The sequence below is a fragment of the Papilio machaon genome, chromosome 16, assembly GCF_912999745.1.
Source record: "Papilio machaon chromosome 16, ilPapMach1.1, whole genome shotgun sequence".
Lineage (NCBI taxonomy): Eukaryota > Metazoa > Arthropoda > Insecta > Lepidoptera > Papilionidae > Papilio > Papilio machaon.
The window spans coordinates 6,990,766-7,007,467 of NC_060001.1; the positions used below are offsets into that span (position 1 = coordinate 6,990,766).

Consider the following 16,702-nt stretch of genomic DNA (forward strand, 5'->3'; position numbering starts at 1 on the left):
AAGATAACTGTTTTTTTAAAAACATCAATCTTTAACTGCCACATATTTAAACATGCTAAATCTGTACTAAAGGTTCTTAGTAATCAATTAATTTCTATAGATAAGGCAGTAAAGTTACTTTAACTTTTATTTAAAAATTTTAACATATTCTTTTAAGTATGTTACCAAGAAATATCTTAATTAATTGGCATGGTGATTAAAATAATGTTGCACTTGCATATAACATATTTACAGCAATGTTTGAAACCATTTTTATAAAAATATGTTACAAGATTTCTGGTCAAACTATAAAAAACTTAGACAATATTTCAATTAGTTATGTTAAATAACTTAATTTTATTTAATATTACAATATTTTGCCAGAAAATTTTGAAAACAGAGAACAGTGTTGAGAAAACGGTATTTACAAACGTAATATAAATTGTTCCTTTATTTAAAACCATTGTTGATTTACCTATTGACTAGTCTGTTTCTTAAAATGTTAAGAATTCATTTTTTTATTTTTTTCTTATTGAGTTTTGTATTTTTTTTAATAAATATGTTGTTATTATATATAAGTTTTATTTTATTTATCCTTAAAATCTAAATTTGAAAGATTTTTAATATTATGTACCAACATTACTCACTTAAAATTAAACCAAAAAAAAAAATTGATAGTAAGAAATATTTAAGTCTAAGGGTAAAGAAAAAGTACGTTAAATTTAAGTAAGGTTTGAAGCTTTACTAAGGAATGTGGGGTATGCTACTTATTTTACAATTTAAATATCTTTAAACTCTCAGCATCAAATTATCTGGAAATTAAATACGTCTGCGGTTCATAACCACTAACTAACGGCTCATAACCACAAGGTACCATATTTGAATAAAAGTAGAATAAAGTTAAATAAAATAAAACAAATAAGTGCTTTTCTTTTCTTACTTCTTACTAATATTATAAATGCGAATGTTTAGATGGATGGATGGATGTTTGAAGGTATCTCCAGATCAGCACAACGAATCTTGATGAAATTTGATACAGATGTAGATCATAGTTTGGATTAATACATAGGCTACTTATTAAGTTTTTTTTAATTCCGAGCAGAAGGAATCGCAGGCGACAACTAGTAATAAATAAGTGAAGATTAAAACACATTTTCGAATAATCAAATATGTTTAAATCAACTTGAAAATAGCAAAACAAAAGAAGATACAGATATTATATAATATTAATATAAAGCGTATTGTTAATAAAATTATATACATAAATACTAAAACGAAGAAGTTTCGACCTCGCCTATAATAAAGACATCAACGAGTTATTAGAGACATTTTGATTGATACGTTACCTAAGTATTGCAAAAACCACAACATCGTGTTACCAAAGAGTTTGTTTATTATTCATTTGTGTATATATCACTAGGTGATACATTTGTGCTGACAAAAATTAGTGTAGATACTTAAATTGACAGCAAAAATATTACTTTATCGTGAAATACAACACGTTACAAGAAAATAAATGATTTTAAAGTAAATTTGAGCTCAAACTTTTTCGACCAGACAATTTTCTAATACCTAAATAACCATGTTTACATAATTAGTTTGAAAGTAATTTCTTATTTTAACAAAAATCAGCACTTAGTTTTTGACAACATTTTTTGTTAAAACTTAATGTAAAAGGTATATAAAACGATTAGTTTTTTCATATACTATGTAATAATCTGTGAGTAATAATGTACAAGAAAACAATAAAACATCCTTTTTAAGGAATACTGAAATAATCCTACATATTCATAGTATCATTGAAATATTTGAAACCCACTCTCATCTATTGTAATTGACCCCACATATATTAGAGATGTCTTAAAGTATTTCTGATTGCTTTCCTTCACTTTGACCCACTGACATTCTGAAGTGTGTAATAATCGCTCAGAGTATTTTGCTCGATTATAACGAATCTAAGATTCGCGAGTTCTTATGAAACGGTTTTGTTATATTGCACCATAAGATATGAATTTAATTTTACGAAACATAAAAATACACAATCTTTTTTTTATATGTATTAGATTAAAAAAACGAAATTACAGATTTCACTAAAGCCAAAAAATATGCTTATTTAAATAGAAATCTAAATTAAAATAATTATTATTAACCTAATTGCCGACTAATTATGTTTTTTAGATCTCGTGAGTGTGAATAAAAACTTTCTAGAATTTTGGTCTTCAAATATACATATTATTCAAGTCGTCTATAAAAACATTTTTGAGAGAAAGGATTCATTCACAAGTATAAATCGGAACAAATCTATTAGAATTGTCTGTTCAAGGACGTAGATTACATTAGGCGCGGTGTTATCCTACACGGATTATGCTAACCTGATGCATTTTTCTCACGAGGGTAGAACAGTAATTTAGTACAGTACTCCTATTGTATAAAAGTATAATGTTAAGAGTTAGTATAATGTTGGAATTTAGAGCGTCGGTGGCTCCTGGGTTTAAATCCCGCCATGTAGCAATGTGTTTTTCGATTATTTTTTTTTATGAAGAATTTCTTTCTTTCTTATGTGAAGAAAAACATCGTCAAGCAACCTAGACATATTTACAAAGAAATTCAAAGATATGTGTGAAATCAGCCAACCAGAACTGGGCCAGTGTGGTTGACTATGGCCTAGTCACACTTTACTTAGGGTAGGCTCCGAACCACTTAGTATGGACGTATAGTGGGCTGATGATGATGATAATGCTTAGACTGAACGGTTCGTATTTGTCTGTTCAAACAATTGCAGTACTCCACTGCTCTGCTTAACTGTTCTACCCTCATGTGAAATTAAAATTTTGTCGATTTATGATTAGTCACTCGTTGCATTGTTAACCGTTTAGTTTCATACCTGTCACGTCATGAGAACATTTCATAAATTGACGCATGAATTCACTTATGCTGCGAGCTTTTCAAATGTCAGACTTTAAACTTTCGTACATCAGATTTATGCTGCAATATTAACGATGGATGACGATAAAATAACAAAAAAAAAATTCCAATGAAAGAATTTAAATTGGAGACAAAGTTTAAAATAATAAACAATTTGGGAAAGGTACGAATACGTTCTCAGTAGTTATGATTAATAACTGTAACGCTATAATTAAGAAGTATTAAAAACCTATAAATAACGATATGTGCAAAGAGGTATTAAATATTCGATTAAGCTCATTAATAGGTCATATCTTGATGAACAGATTTTAAATCTCCCTTTAATGATATAATTATAATATATATCACAAAAGTATCTACCAAAATTAGGAACTTGTAACATATTTTAATATGTTATGGGCTATATAATATATAGGTTAATATATAGTACATTTGTGGATGATCACATAAACAAGAAAGTAATGAGATTGAATAAGGATGACTACAATAGTAGAGGAAGACCGTAAAAGTATGGATGTATTGTGTGAAAGTCGATTTGCGTAAGATGATACAAATGCATGGAATAATATTTTTCTTTCAAACATGTATTTTACTTTATTAAATTTACTAACAAGAAACATATTAAAATTATAGTCTAAGAGCCTGCTAAATACCGTTTTATGTAGGTCGTTGACATACGACAGTATTAAATAAGTTGATTGACTTGAGTTCAAAGTTTATGCGCATGACATCTAAGTTATAAAGAGTTGCGAAATGTTCGGAGGCAGAAGGGACCCGAAATAAGTGACATGCTGCAATCTCCATTAATCATGTAACCATTAACGGTAGCTTGTAGTAATTATTACTTAAACTTAAATAAATAATCGATTAATAATAATTTTAAGTTTTTATAACTATTAAAAAAAGGCAAATAACCATTTTTATAAGAGTTCTAAACTGTACAGTAAAGTGCGTATATAAAAAATTACGCTGTGATTATTTGAAATATTTGAATATAAATTAAATAGCTATATGAATTTGGTAGAAATTAGGTATTTAAATTTTGCGTAGTTATGGCGCATTCTTTTGTTTGCGTTTTACTCAACACATTTTAAGTTGCAATTCAAAATTGTACCTATAGTTTGTTACCTTCGTATTCGCTTAAGGCAATCAATTATCAATTAAAATTACCAAGCCCTATTAACTAAGCTGTGATGTCAAACCCATAGTCTGGTTAAAATCACGAACCGTTTGCAATGGCATTACATAAAGACCACCTACACACTGACCGCGGTCACACATGTAGCAATATTACTTTCACGCGTCAGATGGACCGAGTGTTTTGTCCTATAACAGGAAATGTCACGTATTTAATTGATTAATTGTTGTGCTTAGTCAGATGACACTCGGTTAAGAAGTTATGTATACTCCAATAACTATATCCGGCCCGCTGTGGGAGGCGCTACTATCGCGGTTAGTTCAGTCTGATTATATGAAATACCAACATAGGCGTAGATAATATCATAAAACAAAAAAACTTGAGAGGTGTCAAGGGACACCCGGATGGAACGAAGTTCCTTTCAATTAATTAGTGAAGGAACCAATGTTTATTCTATGCATAAAAAACTTAAGTCTTCACAAGAAGTACATTTTATTTCTATGAATTTTAGTTATATATTGTCACGCCGTTGCCATGGTGATATAGCAAAAAGTGTCGTGACAACTTTTCGTAAGAATTTTTTCCGTCTAGCCCCCTTTCACAACGCGCGATAAGGAACTTCGTTCCAAAAATACCAGATAGCCACAGTAAAAGAAGGATTTTGTGACACTTTTTTGACGTTGACAGAGGGGCGCTAGTGAGCTCTCACAATTTAGTTTGACTTATGCCCACTGAGTCAGATATCCTTGTCTATACAATGCTTCCCTACTATCAGTTGTCAAAATAAATAACCAAATATAAAAATATCAAACTTTGACGTAATACATCGTACTTTATATATCCTATGCAGCCATAGACAAATTGAACATTTTTCAATATAAAATTCTTATTGCCTACACTATCCAGTTACATTATTAGTTATGGTATTGCATACCAGCAGATATAAATTATTTAATAGTACATAGTTAACCTTCACAAGCCGCAATCCAGTATTATTGAAATCGAAATATCACATCATTAGAAACACGTTACGCGCCATCGTAAGTACCATAGACAACGACATGGCGCGAACTTGTTACACATGTAAATGTCAGATATGACAGCTCTAACATTACATTCATAAAATTGAAATGTTACAGGCAGGCAAAAAAAAATACTGGATGATTGTAAGTGAACTAAAACCTATGTAAAAAATAAAGGACCAAAAGAGAGTGTTTTGGAGACATTTAATTTGATGGCTGTAAAAATTTTCTTTTAGAGGCAAAAGCTCAGATCTAAGAGGTTATTATTACTTGATAGCTATCGCCCACAAATCCGTCCGCGTGAATTGAAAAACAAAACTTAAAAGCGTTTATGTTCTTCTAGACTATGTTCTACGTTTATTCCAAATTACAAGGAGATTCGTTGAGCCGTTCTGCACATGTCTTCCAACTAACGTCCATCCATCCATCCTTACATCTAAACATTGGCATTTATAATATAAGTAAGACAACACCATGACATGCTGCTTGTCGCGTCCGTTTCTGAATTGAACCTAAAAAATATTTACTCCTTACTTCTACGTTTTCATACTAAAATGATTCAAAGTTTTCTTGCTGTATCAATTCTGCTCTAACCGTCTTTTGTTTTTATCTTATTTCTCGAGTTCGAATTTCAAAATACTTGTAATGCCATCTTAACGTATTTTTACACTTTCAAATGTTGTATAAAATCAATTCAGTATATGATTGTAACATTTTTGTTGACGGTACTCGCGTTTGATACCGCGGATGGGCATTAGAATGTGCAAGGAACGCAAAGGTCATTGCTAAACAGTTGTAGCAGTATCTTCATTTGTTCGTTCTGGTCGATAATTTATTGAATTAAATACCGATGGGGTCACTACGTCCAGGACATAGTTACGATTAAGTTGAAGATGCCATGAGAATAAATTAAAGGTTAATAACTACTTATGTTATGAGAGTTTTAGTCCACGTTATTTGGGTTTCGATTTTGGTATATAAATAGCTACTTATTGTTAAGTTAATCTGTTGCATCATTAAGTAAGACAAACGTGAGATTTTAATTAAATTTAGATTGATACAATGATAAATGTATAATTATATCTTCTAATATATAAAATTCTCGTGTCACAGTTTTCGTTCCCGTACTCCTCCGAAACGGCTTGACCGATTCTCATGAAATTTTGTGAGCATATTCAGTAGGTCTGAGAATCGGCCAACATCTAGTTTTCATAACCCCCCCCCCATTTTTTGACTGCGCGCGGACGGAGTCGCGGGCGACAGCTAGTTATATATAAAATTAACACAAACAATGAGAAAAATCGTATCTTCTGATTAAACAGAGACAAATTTTCAACAAAATTTCCCATAGCCTTTATCTATGGGAAATTTTGATTATTACTTTTTCCTCTTTTAAATTAGTATCGAACGAACTGTTATTTTTTTTTAAATGTAGGTCTTTAGTTAGTCTATTTTCTTTTACTGTTTCTGTAAGTGTTTTAATTAGATTATTGATGGAAGGAAAATGTGTGATAATAAAATGTAAACACTTATTCATATTAAGTTTGGTATGTCCTTAACTTTATGCGTACTGTGTTATTATCGATTAATCGAGGAAAGAACAGGATCTTCTTGAGGCAAATGAATAAATCTGTTGCACATTTGTATCATAACTTTGCAATACTATAATGTTAAAAGAAGTCACTTAAAGAATAACTTATTTAATAATAAGTGACCTAAAGAGACGCTAGACTTTAGAGAGACCTTGAAGGCCCTTAGGGCCTAATGGTCTTAGGACATAAGGGCCTTTAAGATCTCATCAAAGGCCTTTAACCGGTGATCTAAAATTGCAGATTCGCCGGATTTAAACACAGCCTGTAAAAATTTATTGGTTAACCTACAGATTACCTTGCATATTTACTCTTACTTCCGTCTTTTGTCATTAATTTTCGGATAAAAAGTCTTTTGGCTAAAGATTGAAGAAACTAGTGAGGAAATAAAAGAAGCAAGATAGTTTCGAATGTATTATAATACTAGCTATCGACTAAAACGTCCGCGCTGATTAAAAAAAACTTAATAAGTAGTCTACGTGTTCTTCCAAACTATATTAAATACCTGTGCCAAATATCATCATGATCCGTTGAACCGTTCCGGAGATATCTTGTAACAAACATCCATCCATCCACTTAAACTTTCGCATTTATAATATTAGTAAGATACATATATAGGTTTCGTTCAGTATGTTGAAGGTATGGCAAAGGTGAAGGCTATAAAACCACGATCGTCTTTTTTATTTTAAGAACGCCTTTTGTTATTTATAAGTGTAAATTGATTTAGTAGTAACTATGAGAGATCCTCAGTGTAGAATTAATATGAGAGTTCTACACTATCTGATTACCCACGCTAATGTACTAAGATTACTGTGGAATTTTTTTCTTAATTTATATTGATATTGTATGTTGGATTTTTAAATAAAAAAAAGTATGTTAAGATCTTGTAGTGAGAGCTTATTTAAACAAGTGTATATTATCTAATATATAAAATTCTCGTGTCACAATGTTCATTCCCGTACTCCTCCTAAACGGCTTGACCGATTCTCATGAAATTTTGTGAGCATATTCAGTAGGTCTGAGAATCGGCCAACATCTATTTTTCATACCCCTATTAAATTTTTTTAACTGCGCGTGGACAGAGTCGCGGGCGACAGCTAGTAATAAATAAGTTGCGAATAGACTATCGTAAATCAGATGGCTAGTGAAGACACTCCTTATGTGGAAATAACTTAAAACACACAAATTAACTTTATATTCCAATACTATGCCACCGAGCGATAACACATTTTATTAGTTCGTAATCGGACCAGACATATTATGAAATAATAGCAAATTGTGTCTGAATGAAATCAGTCATAATAACGTTTTGTTTCTCGAGTGTTTACTAAGAAGTTATTTTAATATGATTTAGTAATAGTTGTGTAGCGTATAATTTATCAAATTGTCAATGTTTCAGTTGACAATTTTATAACAGTTTCCAATAATAGTCTAGTGATTTTACAAAATGACTAAGTTAACAATTGTTCAATGACATATAAATGCATTTAATAAATATGTTATACCTAACTACGTTCTAATAACCTTTAATAATACTAAACGTTCGCAACATACTAACATACAAACGAACTAAAATTATTATGCGTTACGAACTGAAAAATGAGAAGACAAGACGTTAGATTTTATTCCACAATGCAATTTAACCTCGAAAATGATGCTCTTAAATCGGAAAGATTACTTATAATGGTATCTAAGTATAGTTAGATTTGTAAGGTCAAATTTATTTTAGTTATACCATAACCGTAATAGTTATTGGAATGATAAAAAAAAAACTTATAAAGTAAATATTTGAGTTACTAAAGACTATTTCTAATTTTGAATGTAATTCTACTTTAAATCACTAATTTAATATTCAGTTCTTTTATTCGATGTTAATATTAATTGAAAAAGTTTCTTTAATATTTATATTTTATTTTCTATTGATATATTTTAAAGTATAATATTGAATTACTATACTTGTAAAAGTATAAATAAAGTTGTATTTATTATTTTAAGGCTTATTTTGTTTTAGATTAGGTTTTAACTATATCATGTTTTAAAAGAAAAAGCTTAAAGTAACACATAGCTAAATAATAAGAGCCATAACAAAAGGCTATATGTACTGTTTACAAAAAAAGACGCGATACGTTGTATATTTCTTAAGGAATCCGGATATCATTGTACAAAGTAATTTGTATTTTTATTTTCTTTTAAGCTTTCATTTTTGCTATATCTTAAGCAATAAATCATGATTTCCTGTAATATCTTAACTTTTATGTCAACGATAAAAATACTTTTTAAAAACTTACGTAGACTATTAAGATTGTAATTTGTAAACGTTTAAAATCTTACAATATATTGTAGAATTGTCGTGTCATAAGTTACAATACTCATTCGAAACGGCTTGGACGATTTTTATAAAAATTTCATATGCATATTTAGTAGGTCTGAGCATTTGAGTTACTATCTATTTTTCAGACCTCTATTAAGTTTTTTAATAACTGCGCGCGGACGGAGTCGCGTGCTACAGCTAGTAGTAATATATATTTTTTATACTAAATGTATATGTCAACAATTACATAATATTCGTGGTATGACATATAAATAATTTATAAGAATTCATAATTTTATTGCTCTTTTAAAAGCTCAAAATATAAATTTCAATTAAAAAGTTTCAATTGTTTACCCCATTTTTATTTTAAATTACTAACTGTCAACACTCACAGTCGCGTAATGCCTACGTAAGTAGTCCCTTAGTGTAATATTTCACTGAATCTTCAAAAGGAAACTCTAATAGCAAGATTTAAAATAGGAATATGCATTTAGCAATACATCACTTTATCTCGCTTCCGTTAGGTCAAAAGGTTAAACGACTAAATCTAGCTAAAGTTTAAAAAGTCTAGAATTCACACAATAGCTACAAAATGTCTAATCAATGTTTAATCCGAAAAAAAAAGATGTCAAAAGTTCATTTTATTTATTAGGAAAAGTAGTTCCATTATAGTGTTGTATGAATTTTGTAATATACTGCGATGCGTATAAATAGGGGAGGGAAGCTACGACTAACATCATTCGAGAATTCACCTCCGACCTGTCACATCAACATCGCCATGCAACTGGTGAGTTCACTCTTGTATCATCATAGATTAGACTTAGCTAATATTATTTTTATAAATTAAGTTACAAAGTAACAACTAAGGGACAATTTAATACAAGTCATTTTTATATTAAAATGTTTTTTTTTGCAATAAACATTTTTATAGTTTAATTTTTTTTTATTTATTTAAAATATTAAATAACTTAAGTAAAAAAAAAACTTGAGAGGTGTCAAGGGACGCCCGGATGGAACGAAGTTCCTTTCAATTAATTAGTGAAGTAACCAATGTTTATTCTATTAATAAAAAACTTAAGTCTTCACAAGAAGTACATTTTATTTCTATGAATTTTCGTTATATATTGTCACGTCGTTGCCATGGTGAAGTAGCGCTCATTCGTCGTTAACATACTTACTATAGCAAAAAGTGTCGTGACAACTTTTCGTAAGAATTTTTTCCGTCTAGCCCCCTTTCACAACGCGTGATAAGGAACTTCGTTCCAATAAGCTTCAGAAACTTTTAAAATGTCATTTTACGAAAATAATTTTAGTAAATTACTTATCAATACGTTAAATAAAATAACAATGCTGGTATTTCTTATGATGTATAACTCAGTTCATTGCGTTAAAGAGCTATCTTAGATAAAATTAGTCAACATTTCTAGAAATTCGTGAATAGAGTATTACACAAAGCGGCCGTCTGGGCAATTAAGTTAGTTAATTGATGCTTTTAAATATTTCCTAACACACTTAAGTCATGTGTGAAGTCTGAATGATGAGACATAATATAATATAATTTAGTTAATCAAAGTATTAGTTAATAGGATGGATAGAAACGCAGAGGAAGATAGAAGATAGTATGAATGGATTGTGGGAAAGGGGATAAGAAGGGAGTGAATTCAGATATTACAGCTGATAGAGATGCATGGAAGAGTAGTTCATATCGTGTAGTAACCTCCGTAGGGACAAGGAGAACTTGATGATGATTAATTACTCTAATAAGTTTAATATAAATTATTTTTTTTAGTTTTCTGTGATTATCATTAGCTTCTATTCCTGACGACAGTAATGATTACCTAGTTAAAAAAATTGAAGTTCTCAATCTTAAAGTTTTTAACTATCAGTCTTCTTTACCTTCCTATTCTTTTCTTATAAGTAAAGGATGAAGGTGAAGTAGATTTGATGGAGAAGGGAACGCATAGGAAGGGGATATATAATTTTTCTTATGCGTCCACTCCTACGATTAAAGTTAGACAACGCATCTGCAATTGAGGATGTCTATGGGCAGCGGTTGCTTCGCTATTTTGGCGTATATAGGTGGCCGCTTACTAGTTTGTCACCTCAAGATATAAAAAAAATATGCCTTATAAAGTTCATTCCAAAATTCATGATCATAATTTACTTCATCAATTATTCATTATTTTTTGCATAGTACTGACATATCCTAAATTATTTAACATGTAAGAACATGAGGAAAGATGTTGCACAAGAAAATACGTAGAGTACCATCGTAAATGCCGTTTAAATGCGATGCAGTTTCGATTAACGCAAATAGCTGCACAAAATCAATGCATAATACAGATGCAATTTAAAAACAATGCAGTACTTTTGTCGTACCGTTTTATTCCGTCTTTGTTTACGTTTTTTTTTCCTTTAAATAAGAAACAATGTGCTCTATTGTTAAAAATACGTGCGTTTATTCGCTTAATGTAGGAATTTTATGTTGTATAGTTTATGCACACTAGTTAGCATAGTATAACTTGGTACTTAATAAGAAAGTCAAAGTGACAATTTATTCATTTGTTTTTGTCAAGTATGTATAACAGAATTGGAACCAACCTGTGTCAGTTCACTGCTTGACATAAGCTGAAATTATGAAAGCTCAGTGCCTTAAACAGTGTGTTATTTTACGCTTCTCAACTCCAGCAACTTCCTGAAGTAAGCACTATGTCATAACAAAACAAAGCAAAGTTTAATAAAAAATACGCCACAATACACATATGTCTTGTACATTTAAAGGTTATCTTCTACTACAGCTTCTAATTCTTATTAACTTCAGGTACTCATCGCCACCCTGTTCGGCTTCGCCGCCTCAGCTTTCGCGCCCACATACGAGTCCAATAGGCCTCAAGCGTCCTTAGAGAAGAATGCCCGCATTCTAGCTTACGACGCGGACGTCAAAGAAGATTCGTACAGATTCAACTACGAAACTGAGAACGGCATCAAAGCTGAAGAACAGGGACAGGAGGTAAGATTTAATTGAGAGTGATTTTTTTATGAACACTAACTAAATTGAAATGCAAATTTAGAATGATAATCCTTTGATTGATACAAAAGAATTTAACTTAAAGTTCTTCACTAAAAGAGCATATCTAATATATAAAATTCTCGTGTCGCAGTGTTTGTGATTAAACTCCTCCGGAACGGTTTGACCGATTCTCATGTTATTTTGTGTGCATATTGAGTAGGTCTGAGAATCGGACAACATCTATTTTTCATACCCCTATTAAGTTTTTTTTAACTGCGCGCGGACGGAGTCGCGTGCGACAGCTAGTAGTGTTATAAAAGCCGACAAGGCATCTTCAGTTAGCTTTTTCCTACAAATAGAATTAGTAATCCAAGACGCTTAATAATCATTAACTTTACGAATTATATCGCTATTATCTGTTTAACAAAAATATATTAATCTTTTCATTTTGTTATTACTTATTGTTACTAAGTCACTATAATAATCTCAACAGTGGACATTTAATTATAATTGTAATAACGTAAAGATGTCTATATAGTCGTGGAAAAAATGTTGCCAATAAATGTCAGGAGGCTGCATCACATAAATAAAATGTTAAAACAGGTCAAAGATCAACTGAATCATGACATGCCAACCGAGACGCACCTGTGTACAGAGCGCTAGGGTCACCATGATCATGTGACACTAGACCTTAATGATATAAATTAGATTTTTTTTAATGATAAATCTAAGTGTTTTATAATAACATTTTTTAAATTAGTAATTATAAAAAAAATCTAGTGGATTGGTTTATTTCTAAAGTAAGTCGAGAGAATATTAAACAAACATTCTTTGAATCGACCCGTAAATTTTCGTCGTTTTCATGATTAATTTTAATCAAATTTTGTTTAATAATGAGATATTTGACCAGTAATAATTATAATTCAATATCTGACAATATAATAACGAAATACAAGTAAAAAATAAACATAAAAAATAAAGTCCTATATAACCTTTAAAACGTAGTCACCCTAGTCAACGACGATCCCATGTGTTAGATTGCGAAGATGAAAAGGGCAGTGGCCAACTCTACCGACCGATATTCGAAAGGTCGCGTACATTATGCAAACGACCTACTTATATATCTAATTACATATTCTAGAATCAATCATTTTTGAAAGGATGTGAAGGTTTATGTTAACCTAGTACTCGTAATTACATATATTAATTTAATCATCTACTAATATCTGCACTTAATCTGTTACCTGTCAGATCTAATACGTGCTATTGACCTAACATTGTGAAAGAATACCTCTCTGTGAATGAGATTTGATCATGGAATTAATGTTGCCTTTAATCAGCATAGATATTCCCTAAGAGTATTATCAAATCAGGATTTAAAAATAAAACGAAAAATGCTAAAGTTAATCAAGTAAGCGTTTTTCCAATCTAAAATTGTAAATGTATAATGTTTGTAGAACTTATTTCAATTTTAAATTTATTATAGGCCTTGACTGTAGTAATATACTTTTTATCATTTGCATAACGAATTACTCAACGTGTTACAGTTTTGTAATAAAGCAAGATGTAATCATCGTTAGGAAGAGTAAACTGATATGTGGAACACATCGAGATGACTTGAATGACCGTTCGAAATCTAATCTATATATATAAAAGAAAGTCGTGTTAGTTACACTATTTATAACACAAGATCGGTCGAACTGATTTAGCTGAAAATTGATGGGGAGGTAGCTTAGAACTAGGAGACGGACATAGGAACTTTTTTATCTTGTGTGCATTTTTTTTATTCCGCGCGGACGGAGTCGCGGGTAAAAGCTAGTATCAGATAAGAATCATAGATATTACGTGATGTACTTGTCACAATTAAATGTGTGATATTCATTTATTTAATAATTTACAAAAACTGCAATTCAATTGTAAATCAAGATAAACAATACAGCAATTTTACTTTTATAGAAATACTGTTTTTGTAAAATAAATAAATCAACAACAGATCAAAATAATAAGGCAAAATTTAAAAATTAATAAGGGCAAAACAAATATAACAACTTCAAGACACTGCAAAACTAATGTTCTCAAATTACCTCAAATACCAAATTATTCAAATTCGAATTAAAAAAAAACTGTATATTGTCCTACCAAGTTTCTAATGAACTTTCCAGGTCGAGGGTATCGAAGCTCAGGGTGGCTTCCAATACACCGGAGATGACGGCCAGGTGTACGCCATCAGCTATTCTGCCGGTCAAGCTGGCTTCCAGCCTCAGGGAGCTCATCTGCCCACCGCTCCCCCTACTCCAGAGGCCATCCTCAAGGCTCTAGCACAGAACGCTGCTGATGAAGCCGCTGGTATCATTGATGATGGTAAGTAATTTTATGTAAATATTGAAAAAACTAAAAGCACTCGTCACGCCACAAGAATATTTTTCGACACGTTTCGTAACTGTAAAAAAATAAACAGTAAAATAATACCACTGATAAATTTAATCTTAAAAAGTTTATCTTTATTCTAAAGACTAGCTTCCGCCAGCGAATAGGGAACGTAATAAGTAGCCTATGTGTTCTTCCAGACTATGTTCTACATTTGTGCCAAATTTTATCAAGATCCGTTGAGCCGTTACATACCTTCAAACAAACATCCATCCATTCATCTAAACTTTCGCGTTTATTATATTAGTAAGATATGAAACATATTATATCTTAACTAGAAATTCTGTTTGTCTACCTAAAAACAATAGTTCATCAATCGTTGAAATGTTATGAAGATTTGCATAACGCTTGCCGGAGCTGTTTCCAACACATTGATTGATTACATTTAATTATGAATCTAGTCAAGCACAATTAACCCGTCAGTAATTCTAAAGCTCATATATATGTGTCCTACTTCATTAAAAAGCTTGTCCGCTTTAACTAAATGCAAAGCAACTCAAGTCACTTCAAATGCTTCTCTGAATTTCTGCACAGTCACAAATAATCAAAATGTCTGATAATCTATGCAATTTCTACCAAATCTATTATCAAAGTACATCGTAAATAACAGCCAGTCGATTCCTCTCGGCGTTTATCCGGCTTAACCAGCTGACCTATCACATTATCCCGCCCATATTGCGACGCAATTGCTGGGTAATGTGAAAATAATGGCCTTAATATACCTAAGTCTTATTTGCAATATCAAGTAGTAGAAAAACAAGAAATTTTCACGTATAAAATGTAGCTCTCTTAGAAATTACTTCATTTAAATCTGTCTAGAACATTGATTTTTATATCTTTTTAAATAGGGCTTAATAATGCCTCTGTATCTCTAAAATCTACCACTGGTTACCTTAAAAGATGCCCTGAGAAATAACAGTACATAAATTCAATATTTTTTAGTAAATTGTTTGTCTGGGAATAATTTGTACAAACGTAATTGAATATACTGTACGTATCACGAATTGAACACGTCCGAAAACAATGCGGTTATCTAGCATTATCAAATAACAATCGTGCGACCGCCAACATGTTACACCACACCTACAAATTATATGCATCTTTCACCACTGGCCTGTTAAGAACAAGTTTCGGTGTAGATAGAAGTGGAATTACTTTTTTGCTATATTTATTTGGCAGTTAATATTTATCCCAATAACTAAAGTAGCATATCTATAATCTAGACTATGTTTAAAAATCAGATGACTTCTAACTCTGTTAAAGTTGCTTTAAAATATTTAATAGACTCTTTCCATTTATATTTAGGAATAAAATATCTCTGCTTCCTTATACGATTTTTAAAGATGTCTTTTGGTACAATTTTATAAAATGTGACATTGTTTTTACGACAAAAGAACAATCCAAATTTAAAATAATAGGCCCGCATCCGTTTTCACACGGTCTTTGTCCTTGCACCAGGAGTTGGGCTCAACGATGTTACACACTGCACCGACCTTTGTATATTGCACAATGACCTCTCACTCTGAATCACATTCATAGAACTGACAACCAATTTATTTTGCAACTTTATTTATCTTATGTTAATAGTAATAAAGTTTATGTTACCATAATCAAGGTTATGTCTACGTTGGTTATGTTTATGAGAAGATTTCAAATTATGATGTGCGGAGTTAGATTTTAATGAAGAATGTAGATTGTGTTTTGTTTTTATGGAGTTCATTATAATAAGATTTGTAAGCTCGTTAAGAATTCTAATTTAAAAGATTTCTGATTAACTTAAATCTGCAACTAACTTTGAACACAATTAGTAGAAATTAAATTGTTTAAATATTAATGCAACATTTTAAATATATTTTAATCCTCGTTCTTTCATTCATATATTAACTTTTATTGACCAAAGGAGCAGAGATGACGAATAAACATTTCTAAAGTGAATTTAAACTTCTTTTGTCAACTGTACTGAGAAATATGTTACATGATATTTTTCCTTATTTCCAGGTCAATACAACCCGGGTAAATACGGTGGTGGCCAGCAACAACAGTACCGCGCTCAGAGCACCGGATTCCGACAGGCCTACAAATTCTAATCTTAGCAATTTGCCAGTATTAAGTTATCGTTGATATATCTACAATGGAATTTTTGTTCGAAATTTAGAGCGACCACTTCATATTGATCTGAAGAAAATCCAATTTTCTGAATACAGTAATTAGTATTGCATAAATTTCTTGAGAAATTACTGTCTTTGTAACTTCAATTGTTCTTGTCAATAGATAGTTTAAAATTAGTTTTATCTTTTCTAT

The 16,702-nt window shown here is 30.9% G+C and overlaps 1 protein-coding gene across 1 annotated transcript; it reads left to right on the top strand.

The window, feature by feature from the left end:
* The first annotated feature begins 9,649 nt into the window (after positions 1 to 9,649).
* Positions 9,650 to 16,562, top strand: LOC106716770 (cuticle protein 3). The gene is made up of 4 exons (XM_014510363.2): positions 9,650 to 9,751; positions 11,786 to 11,974; positions 14,137 to 14,335; positions 16,400 to 16,562. The coding sequence occupies exons 1-4, from the start codon at positions 9,665 to 9,667 to the stop codon at positions 16,486 to 16,488; spliced, it is 564 nt and encodes a 187-aa protein (XP_014365849.2). The 5' UTR covers positions 9,650 to 9,664; the 3' UTR covers positions 16,489 to 16,562.
* Positions 16,563 to 16,702: the final 140 nt, after the last annotated feature.

Coding starts and splice junctions, on each gene's coding strand:
- LOC106716770 (XM_014510363.2), top strand. CDS start 9,665: ATGCGTATAAATAGGGGAGGGAAGCTACGACTAACATCATTCGAGAAT. Junction 11,975..14,136: donor CTGAAGAACAGGGACAGGAG/GTAAGATTTAAT, acceptor TGAACTTTCCAG/GTCGAGGGTATCGAAGCTCA. Junction 14,336..16,399: donor CGCTGGTATCATTGATGATG/GTAAGTAATTTT, acceptor CCTTATTTCCAG/GTCAATACAACCCGGGTAAA.